Genomic DNA, 23,732 nt, shown 5'->3' on the forward strand with positions numbered 1-23,732 from the left:
TAGACAAGGGGGCAGTGCCCGTGGGGGCTGTGCTTGTGTGGGAGGGAGCAGGGGAGGGCACATAAAGATGAAAGGCAAGGCCTCTGCCCTCCTTGGCTGAGCAAGGTTGTAAGTGGGCATGAGAGGACGGGGCGGTCCTGAACCTGGTGTCTGGGACTGGGAGCTGCTTTCTTGATCTAAGCGCTGTGGCTCTTCCAGTGTTAGTTTAAATGTGCTTCCACCTGGGAGATGCCACCTCCTTTTTATGTTCGTTTTAAATAAAGGACCCATTGAGAAAGAAATCTACACATTGGCGGTGATCACTGCAAGATGGACAGTCTCTTCCTTTTCTTCTAAACCAAGTTTATGACTTCTGGGGAAAACACCAAGTGGCAACAGTGAATGAGGGGTTGGTGCCTGTCTGTCGGCACCTTGTTTGCTGGGCCCCCCTCCCACCCTTCTCCACGGTTAGGCCCCAGCCTTCGCCTCCACCTGCTCTGCCTGCCCTGACATCCTGTTCCTTCGCTGCTCCCATCCCACTCTGATGGTTCCTCAGTGTCGACCATCTACCTGGCAGGAAGCCTCCGGGGGCAGAAACTGGATGTCTCACTCTCTTGTTTTCCATTTCACACAGTGGGCACTCCGTAAATATTTGTTGAATGAGTGAACAAATGCCGTGAAGCAACTCAAGAGCAATTTAATATGGTGTAAAACTAAAGTGCTCGGTGACATTTTGTAGACTGCATGTGTTAAAAATTTAGAGGTCACTGGAGGTCATGTGAAGGTTTGAAGGAAAAGGGATCTTAAACCCTGTTTTAGGATTTGGCTAAGTGAATGGGGGGAAGGTGTTGGGATTATTACAGTCTGGAAAATTGTGAAAATGGAAGGAAACTATTCCACGTCGTACTTTTTCAAGGATGAATAAGATTACATCCAGCTTTTGTACCTTGGGTGTTTTGGTTTTGTTGTAGAAATTAAAAGGTGAATAAAAAAATAACGGTCATTTTGCTGAGCATAAAGTCTTAATTGACAAAACTAATGATCTAGAAAAACCTATGTTGGAAAATGTCACTTGATTATATGTGTCTGGAAGTGCAGATGGGAAAACAGATTTTTTTCTTTTTGCAGTGGATTCATTAAGTGTTTAGGAAGAAGCTTGCTTCTGTACCATCTTCCGCAGCCTGAGTAATCTGAGGCTAAATCTACATTCCACATTGTCTTATGCCTTTTACAAAAGAGGTAGCTGGATTGCTGTTGACGATCACTTGGACTGAGGTCGTCTCTAGGCTTGAAGCAAGTCATCTGCCAGTACCTGGCTTAAAGTCACATAATCCCCTCTGCAGCTGACATGTACAAAATGAATATGGCAGAAGTTAAAGAATAATAATAACAGCTGACACTTAACTGCACGCTTACTGCTTGTTAAGAGTGTTCCACTGAGCACAGAAAGCTTGGGCTGCAGGTCATCCGTGTTCAGAGTTGGCTGGACATGGGACTGGTGCTCTAACCACTGGGTCTGCTGGGCCAGATGGCAGCCCCTACGCCCACCAGCAAGCCTTTCTTGTTCTCACGTGTACCTGCCCCTGGTAGCTTCTGCCCTAGGAGAGTTGATACCAAGGTAGACACGTTGATGACAGAGTCCCTGCTTGACCTTGGAAAGGTAGTCTGCTAACCTCTCATTTTGTAGAGAATAGGACTCGTTAGTTCAGCAAACCTGGTGGAGTGCTATTTTGTGTGGTAATACAGCAATTAACATCCACGTGGAAATCATTTCTAGTCCTGTTTCTTTTTGTGTGGTACAGTTTAATTTCAAAGCAGTAGAGAGTGTTTGAAGAGAGCCTGGTCTAGGCGTGATTGGAGCGTACCTGTCCTCCCTTTGGTCTGCCTTGCCCTCCTGTGTCTGAGGGGTACCCTTCTGTAGCACTCTCAGATTTCTCACGTTTGTGATCATCGACAACCCCACAACCTCCTCACTGTCCCCTTCCTCAGCTTCTGTTCCTGGGCCCTGGAATGTCGTGAAGAGTATCCAGGTTGCATGACAGCACCGTGTGAGTCCAGCCTCCTCCGCCTGGCCGCTGTGTCTTACTCCTGTGTCTTACTAGCTTCTCTGTTCTTGTCTCAGCTGTTCCTGGCTTCCCTCATTCCTACTCTGCGGAGAAAGACTGTGGGATAACAACTTTCTCTGTTTCCTTGTGTTTAATCATGACATTTATCAAGAATATGACACACTAGAGAGTTCTTCAAGCCCCTGCTGCCTGTAGGGCATTGCCCTCTTAGGGCTCTGGGTCTCGGGTTACAGGGCCAGTGGCCTGTGTCACCGCCGGTCTCCTTGCCTCCGCACCTTCCTGCTCTTTCCTCTCTAGGCTTCCCTGGCACTATCACTCCTGTCCCTGAATGTAAGTGCTCCCTGAGTTTCTGGGCCTTGGGTTGGGAGTCAGCTGACATGGTTTTCATAACCCAGTTCTGAAGTCTTTTCTCATCTGTGATTATAATCAAATGTCATCTTATATCAAAAGATGGCTTAACAAAGTCAATATATTGAATTTCTTGCGTTCTGTTCCAAGTGAAAAATTTAATAATTATCTGTTTTTGAGGTAGTGCTTAAACGATACCACTGATTAAACTATTCCTTCACTGAATATTTGTTTACAGAAATTGACTGCTCCAACAAAATGCTATTACTTTTAGAATGTGAGATATTATTTTCTCTGGCGGGGGGGGCCGAGGACCCAGAGTGAAATCCATTTCATAACTATTGATTAGTAAAGCATTTAATTAAGAAAATATAAGGCAAAATATAATATTTTATGGAAAAAGAAGTAGTCAGATTTGCATTTTCTAACTTGTACTCTTTGGCTGTCATTTGTCTTAGCCTTATAAGATAGAAACCAGGTAAAATGTGGTCCATTCCTTGTACAGTTTAGCCTTGCTGCTTTCTTCTCCCGGATTTTATACCTTGTTCAGTTTAAAGGCAGAGTCTAACAATACTTTACAAAAGAATTTTTGTTTATGACTTTTTTTCCTAACGAATCTTAATGCTAATGGTGAAATATCCAGCAAGTACTGATGACATCTTAGTGTCACCTTTTTTTTCTTTTTAATAGAACAATGCTTGAGACTTTTGGTACCTATTTTGGTTTGGACTTTTAATGACATAAGAGGGAATTTTTTATTAACTGAGGATAATATAAAATAATTTTGCTTAATCAAAAAGAAAACTCTCAGCGACTCTACCCAAGGCATGCACATCTTAAATTACATTTGGTAATTTGGGTGAAAGTCCTGACTTACTACCGGTATAATAACATTCTGTTTTGACTCTAATAAATTATAATCCTATAATTCAGTTCATTGCAGTTTTAATGGGGACATTTTACCAGTAATGTTGAAATATTTATTTATTAAATGTCAGGGTAGTGTGTTTGAAAGTTCCCTTTTCAGAAGATATAAAAAAAGGTTATTTAGATTTTTCAGAGCTATAGCTCTTTATTAGTAATTTCATATTACAAAAAGATAATTTTTTTATATCTTGTTCAAAGGCCCATATACCTCTCTCCTCTTGGTAAGAATATTTGTAATTTTGCTCTGCCCAGAATGACCTAGAGAAATAGTTTTGGGATTTTCTCTGATTATTACCTTTTGAACACTCTTTAACTGTGGGAAATAGAGAAAAGGCGGGAGTGTGAATAACTGAAAACTGCTTCCCTCAAGTTACTGAGACTCCGAAGATGAAAGAGTGGAGCCAGTACACCCACAACTCGCTGTGTCCACAGAACTGGGCACCTGGGCACCTGGTGCAGCCGCAGGGCTGAGCGGGGTCGTGCCTCCGGCCTTCATTGGTGCAGGAGGCTGTGAGCGGTGTTTTCAGCCCTGCATCTGCACCCACCTCCTCTGTGGCCAGCAGCGGGCATGGTGCCCCAGGGACCTTTACCCTAGATTGTGTTATCAGTGAGCTTCTCTACAGCAAACTCATGGCCGCTGGTGACAAAGTAGTATATGTGATGTATGGATTCGCGTGGTGCCTGAGAATGTGGATCTCTCAGAGCTCACTCAGTTATGGCATTCTTCCTAAATCACCGGGATTGACTTACTACGTCAGAATTTGCCTTTACCAGAACCCCAAATATATGGGTTCTCAGATTCTGCCGCACCCCTAGAGCTCATTACTCACTAGCCACTCATAGAGGTCTTCAACTTCCTTTAGGCTTAGAGGCAGAACATTTAAGGAACCAAAGTTCATTTCCCTAACAGCATGACTACAAGGAAAGTTGAAAGTAGCCCAAAAGATAATGCCAGTGTAATAACTTAGAGATATGCTGGTTTAATGATTGATAAAGCTGTGGGGTGTCTTAGAGACTATTTAGGGTTATCATGAAAATGATAGGAATTCCAGATAATGGGATATTGGAAGTTATTGGGATAGCAATGTGGCATAATTCTAGTGAAGAAAATACCAGAGAACGAATTTCACATATGCCTTCTATCATACATGTCTTTGATATACATGTGTTTTCTGGACAGAGTTCTTCATGTCCACAATGAAGGAAATTGGATCAGATAATCTCTAAGTTACCACCCACGTCTGATATTTTATGACTGAAGTTAAAGACATAACTAAACATGGTGTCCTTTCAGTGCTAGTTTGGAAAATAATATTCGTTGTCTTAGTTTTGCAAATATTGCCTGGCTCTAAATTTTAGAATGCCTTTTATAATATCTCTATGGCAAATTTTAAATGAGAGCAATATTTGCTAAACATTTTTCTAGAATTTCACTGAGCAAAGATGTATTTACCATATCAGAACTTATAAGACTTTATTTACAAAAATAGGACAACTAACTGTTCTTTGCCTTGGAGTAAACTCCAAAAAGCTGTTGTTTGGGTTGTTCTCCCAGCCTCATCACTTATTAACTGGGTAGCCTTGGGTGCCTGTTAACCTCTCTGTTCCTCTGTCTCCTTATCAGTACAATAGGGCTAATAACAGTGCTGTGATTAAATTGAATACAACCTAGAGTTCTCAATCTAGTGCTTTGTACAGAGTGGTTAGCAAATGGTGATTGTTAGTATCTGTCTCCCACTCTCCCACTTTCGCATCCTCATGGAGATAACAGCCAGCTGTCCTGTGTACTAACCATGGCCGTTCCTGTTCTAGGACAGGGTTTTTGTACTCGTGCTCTGAATGTCAGTTACCTTATAAAAGAAGTCAGTTTCATAATGGTGGTCATAATGCTCTTCTCTTATAAATGACTGGTGACTCTGGTCATGCTAGCTTATTTAAACAAGAGACCAAAGTATCCTGAATCATTGAAACCTGAAATAGCTGAAATGAAAATGAAATAGTATATTATGAAACTGATGATGAATAATTTTAGCCTGCTTTTTTGATGCATGTGTGTTTTTATAAAATAACTGCTTTTACCATTCTGTTTATTTCTAGTGTGTTTAATGATAAGATTGAGGAGTTGCAAGTGCATGTACCTTTTGAATCAGCATTGATCACTTACTTGGTGAAGTTGACTTTTTGCAGACCGAAGAATGAGGTTTAATCATGCTTTAGAGTCCTTAAGTCATCTGGCAGATTGGGGTATTTGGGGTGGGGAAGTGTCAAAAGGCAGAAAAACAAACGATTTAAGATCTTAAGGAAGATGGAATTAACTTGTCTGACTCCCTTTTCAGAGGAGGAAATAGACGCACAAGAGGGTTGGGTGGCTTGCTGTGATGACCCAGCAAGTTGCTGGGCTAACCTCTTCAAAGGGTGTGCACTGTGCACTGGGGCCGAGTTGGAATGTAGTGGATGGAACTTTGGTGACCATTTGATACAGAGAACTGGTGGGTTTGGTCTATTTTGCTTCTTTTGGGTTCTTAAAATAGAGTAGGGCTTTCTGAAAGGTGTTTAAAGACAGATCTGAAAACAAAAAATAGAGATGATTCTCTGACCCCTAGATGGTAGAAGAATACTCTGTTCTTAAGAAATGGAATGTTAGGCTGGGCACAGTGGCTCAGGCCTGTAATCCTAGCACTCTGGGAGGCCGAGGGGGGCAGATTGCTCGAGGTCAGGAGTTGGAAACCAGCCTGAGCAAGACCCCATCTCTACTAAAAATAGAAAGAAATTAATTGACCAACTAAAATATATATATACAAAAAATCAGCCGGGCATGGTGGTGCATGCCTGTAGTCCCAGCTACTCGGGAGGCTGAGGTAGGAAGATTGCTTGAGCCCAGGAGTTTGAGGTTGCTGTGAGCTAGGCTGACGCCACGGGACTCACTCTAGCCTGGGCAACAAAGGGAGACTCTGTCTCAAAAAAAAACAACAAAGAAACAAAAAGAAATGGAATGTTGAAGAAGAGGAAGTGGAAAGCTGTGTTTCTGAAATCCTGTGGCACTGCCTTGGTATGGCAGGGGTGTCTCAGAGAGCACCTCCAGCTCTGCAGGCTGGAGCTCTCTGAAGAGGAATGTGGAGACCAGATTCCCCTCGGGCTGTCTCTCAAGGACTTTAGGGTCTGGTGTTTTGGGAAAGTCATTATTTCCTGTATTCTTACCTATACTTCAGGCCCTTTCAGATTGATAGTGATGAAGCCTTCGAAGTTTACCGGGTCACAGCTCTCCTTCCCTGTCCCAGGGAAAAGGGCAGAAGTGTTCCCTCTAGCTGGGACGAAGGATTTCTTCCAATGAGGCATTGTGCTAGGCCCAGGGACTCACAGTGGTCCAAGGAGATGTGGGCCCTGCCTTGCTGGGCTTACCACCTGTGGGGGGTGTGGGAGTCAATGCCCACAGCACAGGCACTTGCCAGGTGTCACCTGAGGATGGCATGGAAGACAGGTCCCAGAGGAGGATTCCACAGAGACCTGGGAGGGCAGAGGTGCCCTTGAGGAAGAGGGGTTTGAGCTGCCGTCCTTTTTTGTTGTCGTTCGCAGACCTGTCTTTGCTGTTAGGCAATAAACACCTGAGGATGTTAAGATGTCACAGGGCACCTAATAGTGCCTTTCACTTGGGGACATTCAGTAAATAAAATATTTGTTGAATGGATGAATTTCTAGTCTTCACCTATCATCACTTTTTTTCTTTCTAAAAGAAATATTTGTTGAGTGAATAAATGGCAGTCAAAAATGTTGATGGATTATGACTAAATTTGGTTCATAGTTGGTTGTCCATCTTCGGGTTATACAAATGATAACTAATAAAAAAGTGTTTAAAGAGGCATATGTTTATAATAGTTAAACAAAATTTTAATTAAATTTAAACTGGATATAGATTATAGATTCAATGTCTTCTAATGGGAAAAAAAAATCTCCCACCATAAAGCAATTTTATAAATTTATTGAACAATGTTATTTTTCCACTAATCTCATTTTCTTAATTTAAATTTTTTACTTATAAGGTAATACACATTTGTTATAGAAAAATTATATATATAAGTGAAAAGCAGAAAATCTTAATTTAATGTGTATTGACATATTTAAATTTTTATTTGATCATATTGAGTGAATTCAATGAACTTTATGATGAAAAATTCCCTGAAGAGTTGGATGTAATCTGTGTTAAAAATGAGTCTTAAAAATTGACTTTTTCCCTCAAGAGCCAAATATATGAACCATGTTTTGATTCTGATTTATTGTCATCAAAACTAAATTCTAGATTCAGTAGATGTGTTGCAGTTTGTCATTCTGTTGTATCAACTTAGAGAATAAAATACCAGCAAAAGGGTTGATTGACCCACTAGAAACTTGCTGTCTTGCATGCTGCTTCTAATTAGCCTTCATTTGGGGATAGAGAGGAGAAACCTTGAGGTATGTAATGTAAATTTTTCTCCCGCCTGCCATCTTTTCAGTTATCAGCTTCTTTTTGTTTCCCATCTCCTATTTCACTCTTATTCCTTCCGGAGAAATCCCTCTTTCCTTCTCCTGTCTGTCGCTTCCCCTCTGTGGTTGGTGCAGCATTGCTTTGAAGAGGAAGAGGGTCTCTCCAGGACAGGTCAAGGGAACTGTCTGTTGCTTCTCTTCTTTCTTCTCAGTTTGCAAAGAACACAGTATTTGCTAAGGCTCTGGGATCTGTAGTGGGCTTAGGGAGGGTGCAAGCAGGCTGTCCCGTGCAGGGATTGCTCAGGTGGCATTGGAAGCAACAGAGATGGGGCCTTGGTCACGTGAGATGGGGTCATGTTTCTGAAACTTAGGTAATTGCATCCATCCCAAAAGGTTGAATGTGAGGTTCTGTGACGGATCACATCCCTGTAGAAATAAGTGGAGTGGAACCATCACTAGAGTTAGGTGTGTCTGTCCGTGTTAATTATAGCCCCTGACTGTCCCTCTTTATGTATGCTTAAGAAGTAAAGAAAAATGCAATCCAGATGTATTTTAGTCAGAAAAATGCAATTGCCTGGTATTATGGGTTTTTATCAGAACAAGCTAGGTACAACTTCTGAATTAAATTTTGTCATTTCTGATGCTATAGAGTCATCGAATAGAGCAGAGTCACTGAACTACCATATATATTTTTGAAACTAATAATTATATGGTATAGCAAAGATATAAATTCTTTGAAATATAGTATTTAGGAGTCATTTTTATAAATTGAGCAACTTTTTCCTTTTAGTATATTTAAATGCGTCATTGAAGGTGATTACTTAATGTATTCATCTTGGTTTCCTTATAAAAATCAGTCTAGGTAGAAAAGAATATTCTTTAGAAAAGTAAAGATTAGATTTTGAGAAATGTTTGTGTCTTAAAGGCCATGTATGTGTCCTAATCATTTCTTTTTTTTTTTCCTTCAGAGCATTTTGCATCTTCCTTTAGGTTAAATGTGGGATTTTTTTTAAGAATTGTTTTTGGAAATATCTCTCCATATATTTATGGAAGTACTTATTTATTTTAAAAATGCTTACTAAATATCAAAAAACAACAACAACAACAACAAAAAACCCCTTTAACTTAAAAATATTTTGTTTCTGTACAGAGCTATTAATGTTTCAAAGCTGTTTCACACACTAGATGTTTCTGAATTAGGGAATCACATAATAACGAATTCTGCTTATTTTGGTTCTCCACAAAGGTTTGTTATATGAGCTTCAAATAGGACTACGGCTGATGTGTGTAACACACATTAAGTGTGTGTTTAGTGTAAGTGCACATCTGTATCTCTTGTTTCTGATCAGCCTGAACGATTTGCATGCTGCACAGCAGCCATCTTCTTTTATACTTTATTAAATATCTGTCAATTATAAATATCAAGGTTTTACATTAATGTCAAGATAGTACATCAAAAATTCATGGAATATGTGACTTTTTCCAAGGGTATTTAATACTTAATGCATTTGTGTCATTTTTCTTTCCAGAGATATTGACAGGTTTTATTAAGTGTTTGTTAGGGAGATTTCATTTTTATCAAGGGACTATAAAGAGAAGCTGCATGCTAAATCAATTTTTTTTAAGCCGGAATATTGTTCATTTTTTCATCTTCAAACACTTATAATCCATAGGTTTTATTTAAATTTCTTCTTGGTTATTTTTGTTTTATGTGAGCGATAGTTCAAGATAGAACTTTAATAAGGATCAAATATGCTGACTGTAGTGGTTTTTAATTTCCTTAAGCATAGCTAGCAGACCCATGCAATATGGTAAATTCTTCAAAATGTCATACTTACATATTTAGCAATATTGCTCCTTTTTATTGAAGCCAAACAAACAATTTTAGATATTAATCTTTCCCAAACATAGTGATTATTTTGTACTAGGTACAATATTACTGTCTCACAAGGAATGCCTCCTTTTGATGGAAAAGGAAACAGGAAGGGTGCTTCAGTGGGTTGCCTGGGTTGGCAGAAGGAAAACCAGAATCCTCTGTTGAAAGTAGGCTCTTCAGTGTTCCACGTCTAATTATGAGCTACGGCAATTGTTCATTTTTCCAACTTCAAATATTTAATATGCTCAAGAAAGTAAAAATATCGATCACTTAAGAAGTTTTCAGAAAATTAGTGGCTAGTTTCTAACCCTGCATTTATTGGGAGGTTTGGGTTGTGGGGAGTTCATGCTTGGGCAGACCCACCGTCTGCTCCTGTGGGGCCTGTGCCTGAGGAGCCCTGCCTCTGTCATCTTCCCGACAGTGGCCAGACGAAGCTCTTTTGGGACCCTCCTCACCTATTCCGTGTGTAGCTGTTTCTTAGAAATCAAAGTTACAATTGGGTTGGATGCTAAAATCAATTGGCCACAAAGAGTAAGTTTTCTGTTTTAATTTTTACATTTTTATTTTTGAAGTATAGGCTAGGAATGTCTTCTGTTGGAAAAGGCTGTTATGATCAACAAAACCCTTTTGGGAGTTCACTCTGTGAAGTGAGGAATGTTCATTTATCCTCTCTATAAGGTGTGAGCTTAAATACTTCCATCTAAGAACATTTTAGCAACTTTCAAGTAACCTCAGATTAATATTATAATTTTTGGAAGATGTATTTTTCAACCATAACTTGATCTTCAACAGGGAAAAGGGTTGGTGTTTTTAAAAATAAAACCATCCTTTCTAGAGCTTAAGTGAAATTTGTTTGTAATAGATGTTTGCCTTATCCTTGTTCATTTTCTCAGAATAAGTAAAAACATTTATTTTCACGGTTAAATATTTTTTTACATACAAATCATTTCCAGTATTATAATTTTTCAAAATAATTTTAAAACTATTATATAATGATTTTGAGAGGTGAGATATAATTGTTTTTTAGAAACCAAATTTTACTTGCGTAAAGCTGAAGCAGTAGCCACGTTCCTTGGATACACCCGGTTTTGGTTTAGAGTAAGTTGCCGCCGAGGCCTTGCCCTGGGAAATAATTCAGGAACTCTGTGGCTATAACCTACTCTCCCCTAGAGCCAGTAGGTGGCGATAGTGTTCCAGTAGTCAGAGCCTTGTTAAAATGAAAGTTATTTCCTTTCTCCAGTGTCACATTTTGCTGTAACTGCATGTGTCAGTGGCAGAATAGCTTTTTATACTAGAGTTACATACAGTGGGCTCACCCTGGGTTTTAAAGAAGATAAGAACAACGATTTCTAACAGATTCTGCAAATATTATATGATACAGCCAAAATAATCTTCAAAATCAATCTGAAGAATGCATTTACACATTTTTTTCCTTGTGGTTTTTTTTTTTTTTCTTTTACAACTTCATCAGGACTGTGAGCATAAACGTATATGTTGGGTAAGAAATATGTATGACTAGTAGAAAGGGAAACATTTTGGAGAGTTAATTTTCCATCTCTTTGGTCCCTGATATCACCCATGTTTGAATAGTGTTATCGGGTCCCAGGCTCAAGATAATCTGAGTGTTGCGAGATTCTTCTTCATGTCATTTTGAGATTCAGCATTCCAATAATGCTGATAATTGTGAACTTTTCTGCTATTTAATAAGTCAGACTTTTTTCTTGAGAGTGTCAAATTTTTAGTACTTGTGGGGTTTAGCATTGGAATTTACCAACTTTCAAAATATCATAGAAAATTCGTACAGTTTAAATGAATTCAAATACTTAAAAATAACAAAAACAACACTTTCCTGCCTCCTAGTGCATGAAAACAGACGGGATGTGCAAAGTTCCCAGTTGATCAGATAATTTGAAATTTCATTTCAAGTGAAAAGAAATTTTAGCAATGGAATTCCCTTTCTTTGCAGTTTCTCAGTTTTTCTGTAGTACTTCTTGTGATCAAATTAGTTTTGAGGTGAGGTGGTTCTTATATGCCAATTTGCACTTTTATAAGGTAAAGCCTGCATGCTGTTGCAGTTCAGTTTAATAATTAAGTGGAGAACATATTTAGGACCCTCAGAAGCAAGAGGCTGCAATCCCTTGGGACTCTCACCTCCTGGCTGAATTGCCCATGCTCTTGGTTCCCCCAGCCCCCATGGGATTTCCTGATCATTCTGTACCAGGTAGAAAATTTCCTTGGGCAGTATGTTATTTTATATGTTGACCTAAAATATATCTCCTTTAATTTCATTTTTGTTGTCACAGATAATACATTTTTAAAATTACGTGAATATATTTTTACATTTTGACTTTTCCTCCAAAGGGTTAAAACTGGGCTAAAGACTAGAGGGGAGAGGCGGGCACCTGGGAGCTAACACCCATTGGCAGCCTTTTGTAATACATAATTTGCCTAAAATTGCGCGCTGAGCACAAGCTTTTGTTTTCTAATTGATTTACGGTTTGAGCCACTTTTACCTCATCCCCTACTGTCCTGCACACAGTGCCAGCGAGTACATTACAGTGAGCGATGATAAATTACAGTGCACTTGTGATGCCAATGCGTCAAGAGTAAAACTGCACGCTGCACGGAGCTTCGTGCGTTAACAGTGGTGCGGAGACAGCCACAGCAGAATTTCATTTGTGTCTCAGAAACAACCATTTGTTCATTTGATCACTTACTGCAATCTGTCTATCAGACTGTAATTGAAACTGAAGATTAAAATTATACTGTTACAGCTTTTAATTTCTTAATTGAGACAAAGTTTTTAAGTGCTTAAAAGGTCTAAGGGAGGGATGTTGTGAAGAGAGAATATGAAACGTATAACATTTTTCATAAGTGTGAAGTTTTGGATATTTTTACCAAATGTTCTTTTTGTCCAGAAAAAAATAGTAGTAAAATTTACATATGCTGATCTCTGTTTTATCTTTATCTTATTTGTTTTATAATCCTATTTTATATCTTAGTTTATCTTATTTATCTTATAATCTCATAAAACTGTACTCTGGATTTTCTGCACTTGATCCATATTTGCCATGTATATGATTCATTTGCACATAGCAAGTTGATTCCCATCAAGTGATTTAAGTAAGAGGTGAATGAAAGAACCTTTAATTTATTAGAGTGCCTTTAATTGTTCATTTTATTGATACAAGAAGAGATTTGAAATCTATTCCAAAAGCCTGTGTGACACGTCGTGGCATGGGGTGTAAGGAAAGGCCAGGACGGACACCTGGCTTTGGAGGCTCTGCTGCGGTGTAGATCAAAGGCTCACAGTGTGGGTGTGCCTGCCTTTTGTAAAGTCAGTCCACCTTAAATTCTATTTTGCACGGTGTCTGTGGGTGCTCCTATCGAAATATGAAGAAGCAGATTTATGGCGGCTGCTGGGCACAACAAATTAAGTTGACAGTGATGTATGAGAGCATAATAGCACGGTGATCCCTCAGTAGCGCGGCTGGACGCCTCCTGCTTCATTTGGCTCTTGTTAGGATCTGTTAGGCAGCTAAATAATGAAATTCCGCTGACTGATTTCTGTTTTCCCTTTTTCTCTTTTCACCTCTGCTTTCTAAAACTTCTAATTCCCAGACCCATCCTCATGCCAACAAACTGCCCTTGAAGGATTCTTTCACTTATGAGGACTACAGGTTGGTACAGGCTGTGTGTGTGTGTGTGTGTGTACGTACATATGTGTGTGTGGAGGGGTGGTTTCTGAGTGGATGTGGGGTGTTGGAAGTGAGGGGAATGCTTCAGTAAGAAGTGGCCTGCTGTGACCATTTAAAGCATCAAAACAGATAGTCTTTCAGAAGTTATAATGAGCAGCTTGGATAAGTATCGGCATTTTAATAGCCATGTGGAAATTGCCATTAACCTGTAGTAGTAGAGGATTAGTTGAGGTAGCCAAATGCTACTTAAGAGTAACATTAGTGTTCGGTGGTCTTAAGGATATTTTTTCTTATTTAAAAAAGACTACATTAGTGTAAAATGGGGATTTTTTTTAAAAGAAAAGATTTAATTCACTGCACAATGTAATAAAAAATCACATTTTACGTTTCATAACAATTCTTAGAGGATTCTGATCAGAAAGCAGTTTTATCATTTGCTTCTCATTGAGGCTTAATGTAGGTGAGAGTCAGCATTTGGGGAAAAGAGGGTAGAGCTGGTTTGGAGAAGGAGGTTTCGTGGATCATGAAGCCCCCCTGGAAGGCCCTGAGACCTGTGTACAGCCTGCCTTCCCGCTCACTCCCTGCCAATACACGGCCTCCTTTCTCTCTTCCCTGCACTTCCTCCAGCTCTCCCTGGCCGTCCATTTCCTCTCATTCCCTAAAGCTCAGATTTAGTTTTAAATGATGATGAAAGCCAAACATTACCTTTGGTACTTAGGAAAAGGCTTTTAAAATTTGTGAGAGGTCAGCCGAACCAAAATTTCTGGTCGGATTGTTCTTACTGCAATTGGCTTTTAAATGTTCCAGCCTTAAATCACCTTTTTTCTTATTGTTATAGGTGGGCAGTCTCTTCTGTTATGACTCGACAAAACCAAATTCCCACGGAGGACGGTTCCCGGGTGACCCTGGCTCTGATTCCTTTGTGGGACATGTGTAATCACACCAACGGCCTGGTAACCGTCCCCTTCCTCTGTGCGGTGTTGGGTCCGGGCGGCGGTTGTACCTGAGCTTCCAAGTGGCCAGTCCCCACCATCATGTCTCCCTCCCTCCCTCCAACAGAAACAAAAAGGGCCACTCCTCCCCACTGCCCACAAACAGAAGCTGGTGTTTTTCTTTCACTGTGTTAATACTAAAAACTGGGAATTTGAATCTTATACCATTTTCAAAAACCGCATGTTTTGTTTTTTCTCTCTTTCCCGTTATGTACTTTTCCGTGATTCTTTCTTGTCCCCTGTCCCTTCCTTGATAGGCTGACAAATCCCTGGCCGTGTTTATTAACCTGCTTCTGTTCAGGATCCAATACTCACTTTCCCTGGTGTGGAGGGGTGGGGAGGAAGGGGGACTGCACCTTTGCCTCTTGTCCCTCGAATGTGGGAGGCAGTTGGTGTCATCAGACATGGGAAGCACTGGGTGGGAGACTTACTATTATTGCGAAGTGCAGCTAGCACAGGGGGACAGCTAGCACAGGGGGACGGCTCTCTGTTTCTCCGCATTCTTGGGATTCCAAGCAACAGCGCAAGCTGAAGCTCTCTATGCTGAGGTGGTTATTTGAGAAAGATTTCCTGATGTTAATAGGTAGAAATATGAGAAATTTAAGAGTATTTTGAAATTTTAGACATTATTCTACTAGTATACTGGTTGGTTAGTTTTTTGTTCATCCTTTCTCAATGTCAGCTTTCTTTGTTATTATTAGCAGTGTTATAAATAGACTAAAGAAGTGCTGTAAATGATTATTTCACATCTAATTCTACAAAATGGCCAAAACACATGTAATGTATGCCAGACACTTAAGATAGAATATTCTTGTGCTAATTTGGGAAGGTCTAGCAACAAGTAAGCTCTTGAATCTTAAACGTATTTAAATTGTAGTAAGAAAGAATAGTTCTGCCTTTATAATTACATATTTGCCATAATTTAGATATGTTTAATTTAATTAGCAATACTAAGAAATAGTGGCATGTTTTGTAAATTGTGTTCATTGATGAATATAATTTTGTAATTTTTGATTTCTTTCCTTCAGAGATATTTTAACCTGATCATAAGCTTTTATGATTATGAACTTTTAAAAATTTTCAAATAGCTTTTAATATATGACTATAGTATTTTTTTCTTTTTGGATTAGATCATTGGCTCCCAAACTCGATTGATCTGTAGGATTTATTTTCTTATTTCTAAAAAAAAAAAATTATTTTTAATGCACATGCTTTACTTTAAACAAACAGAAAGACTTAAACAACACAGAAGCCTCTCCAGTAAGAGGAGAGGTCCCTTTCCCAGCGCCCCACGGCGCCCTTGATGCCTCAGGTCACTCTGGTCTGTGGCTTCCTTCAAGTCTCTCCCATCCTGTTGCTGCGCTTTGGCACCATCACACCCTCATATGCGTGCTGGGTTTTGTTTTGCTTCCATGTAAATGGAATAAAATGATTCACCCTTTTCTCCCTTAAAAGTAAAAGTAAAAAAAAAAAAAGGTTTATCTCCAAATAAAAATAATCGATGACAATGAATGCTGCATTTTCCCTAATACTATTCAAATAGTTTTTAAGCTACCACAGTCCTGGCAAAAACATTGCTAACCTTTAGAAGGCTTATTCAAGATGCTGGTACTTTTTCTGATAATGGTTATTTTCCCTGCATACTTTACACCTTTGTTGAACCGTTTCCCATTTTAATCACAAGACTTTATGGGAAATTTACTGTGGTAGAATTTAAGAAATTCTCTTCTTTAATACTATAAAGTTGTATATTATACATATTAATAATTAATCTAATTATTAATTAACCTTTTTTAAAATAAGGTACTTGAAATCAAGGCTAAGCTTTTCAGACAAGAGATTTTTTGTGTGTGTGTGCGTCTATCCTGACGATCATTTTCTTACTGTCAGTCTATCCCAACTGTCACTTCGGGAGTAGGTGGAAATTTGTAACCCAGCAACACTGTCTGCTTCTAACCGTGTACCAAAAACCTGATTATGGCAGTAGAAACCAAAGAATCAAGTCGATATCAGTAATGACAAACCAGTAACAGCGAGGAAGTACAGGAGAAAATAAAAGGCTGAGTGCACACCTAACCGGAGATTGTGGTGAATGTGCACTGATCTCCTAGCCGGCCGGAGAAACATGTAGGAAAGGTTAGAAGGTATAGTCCTAACTACAAGAAATAACCTGTCTTTTTATCCTGCACAGTTTGTCCAAAATTATTGTAACATAAACAGCAGGTTTTCTTTCTTGAAGTTGTTAAGTTTACTTGAGAAAGATCCCTTTAAGTGGTTTATAGACAGCAGTTAGTTCCAGTTCATGCAGCCTGCTGGAGTCCTCAGCCCTCGAGTTTGAATATGCGACTCTACCAGCCAGCATGAAAGGACAGCTGAGAATTCAGGCAGAATGGAGGGAAGCTGTTGCTGAGGTCTTTCTTTCCGTTTGTGTTTTGAAGAAAAATCGAAAACATTTAGATTTAGATGAGTCTTAGTCTCAAAGTAAAAGCCCGAGTTTTTACAGCAGTGACCAAGGCCCCTACACAGCCTGTCCCTGCGACCCCCGCCCACCCCACAGGTGTAACTAGCCTCGGGTTCTCGCACTGTGGCTCAGGCACCAGCACACACCCACTTCAGAGCCTTTGCACTTGCTGTTGCTTCTGCCTGAGCTGCCGGGTCCTCAGCCGTTCCCAGGACTCGCGGACGCCAGCGAGGCTACACCTCCCGGCCGCAAACCCTACTTCTCATCCTGTTGGGTTTCCCTCCTTTGTCCATATCCTGCGTTTTACCTATTTATTTTTGTATATTGTTGGTTTACCTCCTTCCCCATCTAAATGGAAGTTCCACGAAGGCAGGGTGAATTTCTTTGTCTATTTTGTTCATTGCTATATCCCAGTACCTGGTATTTTTTGAATGAATTCATGAATGGTGAATAAATGAACGTGAAAACCCATGCCTAGGAAAGAAGACCAGAGAGAAGTAAACCAAAATGTTAACGTGATTCTGACCTTTTTTGTCTTTGTTTTTTTTTTTGTTTTGTTTTTTTTTTTTTTTTTTTTTTTTTTTTTTGAGACAGAGTCTCACTTTGTTGCCCAGGCTAGAGTGAGTGCCATGGCATCAGCCTAGCTCACAGCAACCTCAAACTCCTGGGCTCAAGCGATCCTCCTGCCTCAGCCTCCCAAGTAGCTGGGACTACAGGCATGCGCCACCATGCCCGGCTAATTTTTTATATATATATCAGTTGGCCAATTAATTTCTTTCTATTTATAGTAGAGACGGGGTCTCGCTCTTGCTCAGGCTGGTTTTGAACTCCTGACCTTGAGCAATCCGCCCGCCTCGGCCTCCCAAGAGCTAGGATTACAGGCGTGAGCCACAGCGCCCGGCCTGTCTTTGTTTTTTTTTAATATTTTCCAAATTTTATGTGAGAAGCCTATATTACTTTATCCCCACCCCCTGCCGAAGAAAGCAATATAGTAGGTACTTGCAGAAAGTGTGAAAAATGTAAAAAAGAAGGAAATTTAAATTATCTATAATCCTCACTCAGTTTACATCTTAAAGGGTGTGTGTGTGTGTCATGGTCTTCCTCCTATATTCCTTTTCTAACGTAAATTAAACTAGAATACAGCTGTGGACCTTGCCGGCCAAGCGTGTTCCAGAGCCCAGCACGAGTGAGAGTCGTGAGGTGCACACACGCAGGCCGTGGCCCCCTCCCTGGTATGCGCCCATGTCCCCAGTATTGCCAGCAAGCTCCTGCGGCGCTATTCTCAACTCCACTGTGCTCTTGTGTTTTCCTTTCTTTTCCTATGTCTGCCCCTCACTAGATGTCCCTATGGGTGGGGACTGAGGCCTTTCACCCTGTTTTCCAAGTGCCTAGCTTAGGGCCTGGCACAGAATGGGCACTTAGTAAATATTCATAGAAGGGAAGTCAGCTGAGGGCGGGAGAAGCAGCATGTGGAGGGACCCAGCCCCTCCCTGTCCCGCCTGGGCTTTGAGTCGGTGCTGGTCAGTGGCTGCAGATTCCTGGTTGTAGGTGGTAATTTCCAGGGGCTCCCGCCAGAGGGCCTGTGCCGAGCAGTGGGGTCCCAACAGCCAGGAAGGCCTCTGTGGTTGCCTGCACTGGCCTCCTTTTCTGAATAACAGCCAGGTATTCCCAGGGAGAGCAGAGGCTGAGAATACAGGCTATGGACTGCCCTGCTCTCAGGCGAGGGAGGGGCTTGGTCTGTGGTTCCTTGCATTTTGATGAATCTTTGATGCCACCAAGTTAAACATTCTGCCTCAAAACATTCTGCCTCTTGCTGAGAAAGGGCTGCAGGAGGAGGCAGGGACTAAGCCTATTTGTGGGCACAGGAAGCTATTTCTTAAGCCTTGCTGTTCACTGAGGTTACTGAGAGTGGGAGATATCTGTAAAATATCCTTAAACACCCGTGATCCTTTCTCCATCATCTCCCTGACTTTCCTCCCCCTCCCCCTCACTGCCATCCTTCCTGGGTACGCTGCTGGTAGGGGCCCTGTGTAACACGGCTGCTGATGCCCAGGAGTGCCTGGGCTTTCCCTTCTAGGCAATTGCTTATTCCATACTTTGTTATCAGGGCGATGTTTTGGGGTCAGATGTTGGACAGGAACTTCATGGATCTGATTTTAATTCAAATAAAGTATTTAAAATATTCTATGAGTGAAAATGTTCTAGAATCCTTGGCCTCCTTTACTTCACATTGCTGCATACTGCTCATTGGTCTTTGCAGGTCAGAAGTATGAAGGCTTCTTCTAGACATATGGTTAATAAACAATTGGTTCTGGGGATCTTGGGTTTAAAGATTAGTGTCACGTGGCCTTCTCTCCCAAAATGTCATTCCCTAGAATCAAAAGTAATCTTCTTTTGAATCCAAGATGTTGATACCGTTATTGGCAAGTAGCACTTGTAGGTGTCTGTCTTCAGTCTTTGTCCAGGATAAATGAGTAGGTCAAAAAGCAGTCGATAAGCGTGAACAGACAATCTAAGAGCTTGGAGGGCTCCTCTGAGGGACAGAACTCTGAGAAGGAGCTTTTTACATAAGTTAGGGACCTGTTCTTTCCCCTGGGGATTCATGCATCAAATTAATGTTCTAGAAGGCAGTGCCAGGTGTTTGGTACTGTGTGCTAAGCACTGGGGACATGGAGATTGACTGGGAGCTCTGGGTTTTCATTTCTGATGGGCCGGGAGGCAGGAGCACAGGTGACATGACTCTAGGCTGGAGGGAGTGAGGGCGGCCTGTGGGAATGCTCAGGAGGGTGGGATGAGCGCGGCTTCTCAGAGAAGCCAGGCCTCGGCTGTGTCTCTTTGGCATACCAAGAGTAGAAGGTATTCCCAGGCAAGAGGGAACTGGAACAGTGCCTGGTATGGCAGGTGAGTGGCACTTCCTGAGACTGAAGGGAAATGCAGGCCTCCTTTTAATTTGGCCTTGCTCAGGAACTGGGATTTTATTCTGAAGGCCTAGTGGAGTCATAGAAAGATTTTAAACAGTACAGTGACATTGTACAATTAGCAATGCAGGGAGGACAGTCCTGGATTCTGAGACCTGGTTTTAAAAATTGGAAGGTTTTTGCAAATAATAAGCTAGGCAACAAAGAATAAGGACTGTAGCAGAGGAATGAGGAGGAAAGAAATAATCTGAAAAATATTAAGAAGATAAAATGCTGACCAGTTGAGTTGTGCTGAGACCATGGCAATGGCTGGCCCTCACTAAGACAGGAGAGCGTAGGAGAAGATGCAGATTTAGGGTATAGTTAGAGGATTTCCTGTACTTATTTTAATGGGCTTAGAAACTCTCACATTATATCTCGCAGCAGAGAAAGGGAATAAGAAACGACTAAGTTATTTTATTTTGCTTTTGCTTGCCAGAAAGTTTCAATTTCTCTAATTTCAGAGTAATATATATATATACAATTCAGAAACAGAGCTTTGCTTTTCCCATTTGTCCAGTGGAAAACCCACTTTGGTTTCCTAATGGCCAAACATTAGGTGAAGATAATACTTGCACCTAAATGAGAGTTCTCCAGAGATCCTGCTTCCTCCAGAACACCAGAGAATAGAGGCTGTGTAAAGGGAAGGCGGGGCATTGCGTGGGAGGCGTAGCCTGTGCCTCACTGCCGAGTGGGAGGGCTCAAAGGTGGTACTTGGTAATAAGTGATTATGTTTGGTTGAGACCAGCATGTGATAATCTGCACGATGTATTTTCCTAGCTGTACTTCCTTCATTTCAGCCAAGTAACTTTCCATAAGAATCTCTGGTATAGCTACGATTAATCAAAATACTCAAGCAGTTCTTTGCTCAGTTTTATAAAGCACGTAGCTACGCACTTTTGAGTACCTTTGGATACCTTTTATCCTCAATTGCCAAAAAAGAACTTCGTGATCGAGCGATGCGTAGACATGTTTGCTGCATCATGACTTTGTCCTTTCTCCGCGGCTAGATCACCACCGGCTACAACCTGGAGGACGACCGCTGTGAGTGTGTTGCCCTGCAGGACTTTCGGGCTGGGGAGCAGGTAGGTTTCATAGTAGGTTTCATGCAGGGTGTTGCAGAATGTGGGCTGTCTGTTGGGCGTGGAAATAATACTGTGTTGGCAATTTTAAAAAGGTATTTAACTTGAAGGAACATTTGGGATTCATATTTAGGATTGTTTGTTTTCTGGAACGTATCTTGAGACCCAAAGCTGTAATACACATATTGTGCTTTGAATTGTTGTTTGGGTGTACTAAAAATGATTTAAGTGCAGTTATTTGCACAATTGACCAAGTATTTGTAACACTCTTAACCGGAAATAAACTCTGTGTTATGGTACTAAAATAATTTTTTTAATTTCATAAACCATATTGCTTTTATTTCTTTTTCTGTGGAATGGAACTTTCTTTATAAAGAGATATTATGTTAAAGGAGTAGTATTTAAATGTCAAAACCATAAGGGAGTCAGGAATCTTAAGATCTGTTGTCTTACACTTTCACTTTAATCTGTGATTTTTTTTTTTTTAATCTAATGATTTGGGTGGGAACAGGGTTAAGCCTTTCAGTAATATGCATCTATAAATACCTGCATTCTACCTATCAGTGTTACACCTAAGCAGATAATACAAAAACAGAATTGATAGAGACTATTGACATTCCAGTTAAGACAAAATGAAAAATATTAGTCTAACAAAATACTTACTGATCTGGTCTTTCTTCAGAAAAGTTCCCAAACTCTCCTGCTAGGTTTGGAATTAATTGCCACAGAATCTAGAAATAAATGTCTGACAGATATTGCTTTAAAAGAAAAGTCTCTCCTATATTAAAAGGAGAGGAAGAACATGGTGAATTTTAAAGTGTGATCTTAAAGTAATAGCCTTGCTGTCCCTTGGAAAAGAAAGAGGACTGTAAGAAAGGCCCAGGGACCCCAGGAATCTGGGATCCTTTGTGTACTGGTGAAGGCCTCGGTGAGTACTCTCCTTGGTGGTCTCCCCTCTGCCATGTGGTGGTACAAGTGGGTGCTCAGCCTCACTGCATCTCAGACAGTTTGGGAAATTGGGAAAATGGCACACCTTCACCTTCGCAACACATGATATATCAAATAAGTGCACAGTTACTTTAAGCTATTTTGTCTCGTTAATGTAAAGTAGCATTAAATATACGAGAACTAATGATTTGCCCTGCTCTGTATTGAGAATGCATGCTAAGTTTGTTTTATGTCCTTTTATTTTTTCTTTACTGCATCTCAGATTTACATTTTTTATGGCACTCGGTCAAATGCAGAGTTTGTGATCCACAGTGGTTTTTTCTTTGACAATAACTCACACGACAGAGTGAAAATAAAGCTTGGAGTGAGTAAAAGTGACAGGCTCTACGCCATGAAGGCCGAGGTCTTGGCTCGAGCTGGCATCCCCACGTACGTAGAAAAACTTGAAATATTTCCAGTTGCCTAGTGTTTACTTGGTGTGTTAATAAAACTTCTCTACAGTAGCTTGTCTTAATCCCTTTATCCCTGCTACACAGCAAATTTAAACCATGGTGATGCTTGGTGATTTACCAGCAGTTTCAGATAAACAGAATTGTGTCATTGGGAGCATTTGCAGTCAGTTCTAGGGGATATGGCCTGAAATCCTCATTAAGTTAAATAAGAACTTTGGTATCATTAATGTCTTTCACCTTGAAAAGGTTAATGACCTGGATCAATTTGTTTCATTTAATTCTTTGCCACCATTAGTGTCTATAATGAAGTCATGATCCTCAGTGATTTCAAGAATTTCAAGTTAAATTCTTTAAGATTTTCTTGCATTTGCAGTGTAAAATGATAAAGAAGACAGGAATTATGATTTATTAGTTCTCCAGGGAATGGAGGAACCATTCTTAATGAAAATGGATTATCCAGACCTTTTTTTATTGAGCTTGTCAATATTTGATTAATGATTAAAGTGTGAACTCAACATAAATTATTATAAACATTTTTTAAGAACCATAAATATGTTTAATTCTCTGAACGTGTTGTATGCAACCTAAGATCCCTGCTGCTAGACTGTGAGCAGAGCTGGGGAGATGGGCCACCAAGGCATGGCCGTCTGGCCCGTCAGCCCGGCTGCTGCACTGTGCCAGGACTGACAGTTGTGCAGTCCTAGTTCAGAGGAGGGGTCGGAATGACTCACTCCAGCTCAGCTCTCCTTGAGGATGGCACTTTGGACAAGAGGGTAACTGCTGCGGGGTGACTGATCTTGCTTCCTGCTTTGTCAGTTCCAGCGTTTTCGCGTTGCATTTTACGGAGCCACCCATCTCTGCCCAGCTTCTGGCTTTTCTCCGAGTCTTCTGCATGACCGAAGGTAAATCACGTCGGGGGAAAAAAGGGATGGTGACTTTTTTCTTTTTAATTCATGGAAGTGTAAAGCATAGGGATTCAGATTAAAGATGAAATTGTTTAAAAGTAAAGCACTTTTGGGAATCATTAAGGTGGCAATACTGAAGAAAGAGGAAATTGATCTGTTTTACCCTGGAAATGTTTTATTAAATCTTCAATGTGTTGCCAGTATTCATTTGTAACACACAAGTAATTCTCTACTGCATTAGAAAGAAACTTAAAGCATCTTGGATTGTCTAAGTTTATAAAAATTCTATATTTGTAGATGGGAGTTTTTGATGTGTTTATTACCTAAGACTGACAAGGGCATACTTCCACTCACAGGACCTTAGTCTCTAACTTACTGGAGAAGTTCATGATCAGTTGACACTGGTGTCATATCGTCTGCAGTGGTGTATGTGGACCGTAGGACTTGGTTTGCTAACCGATTCTGCATTCTAACTCTGAAATTGCCAGCAAGTATTTAATGCCAGGCACCTGTTAACATTGCAGACAGAATGTGTGGAGAGCACAAAACGTTCTTGACTATAGCTTGCATATCAGGCCTAGAA

The 23,732-nt window shown here is 40.5% G+C and overlaps 1 protein-coding gene across 2 annotated transcripts in view; it reads left to right on the plus strand.

Annotated features, from left to right (window-relative positions):
• SETD3 (SET domain containing 3, actin N3(tau)-histidine methyltransferase) overlaps positions 1–23,732 on the plus strand; it is a 79,714-nt gene that overhangs the window by 50,646 nt on the left and 5,336 nt on the right. For both annotated transcript variants that reach the window (XM_012751722.2, XM_076003727.1), the window contains exons 7-11: positions 13,276–13,334; positions 14,191–14,305; positions 20,773–20,847; positions 22,055–22,221; positions 23,061–23,146. In XM_012751722.2, coding sequence (XP_012607176.1) covers positions 13,276–13,334; positions 14,191–14,305; positions 20,773–20,847; positions 22,055–22,221; positions 23,061–23,146 — 502 coding nt within the window. The remainder of the gene's footprint in view (positions 1–13,275; positions 13,335–14,190; positions 14,306–20,772; positions 20,848–22,054; positions 22,222–23,060; positions 23,147–23,732) is intronic.

This window comes from Microcebus murinus, chromosome 6 (assembly GCF_040939455.1).
Source record: "Microcebus murinus isolate Inina chromosome 6, M.murinus_Inina_mat1.0, whole genome shotgun sequence".
In the NCBI taxonomy this organism is placed as follows: domain Eukaryota; kingdom Metazoa; phylum Chordata; class Mammalia; order Primates; family Cheirogaleidae; genus Microcebus; species Microcebus murinus.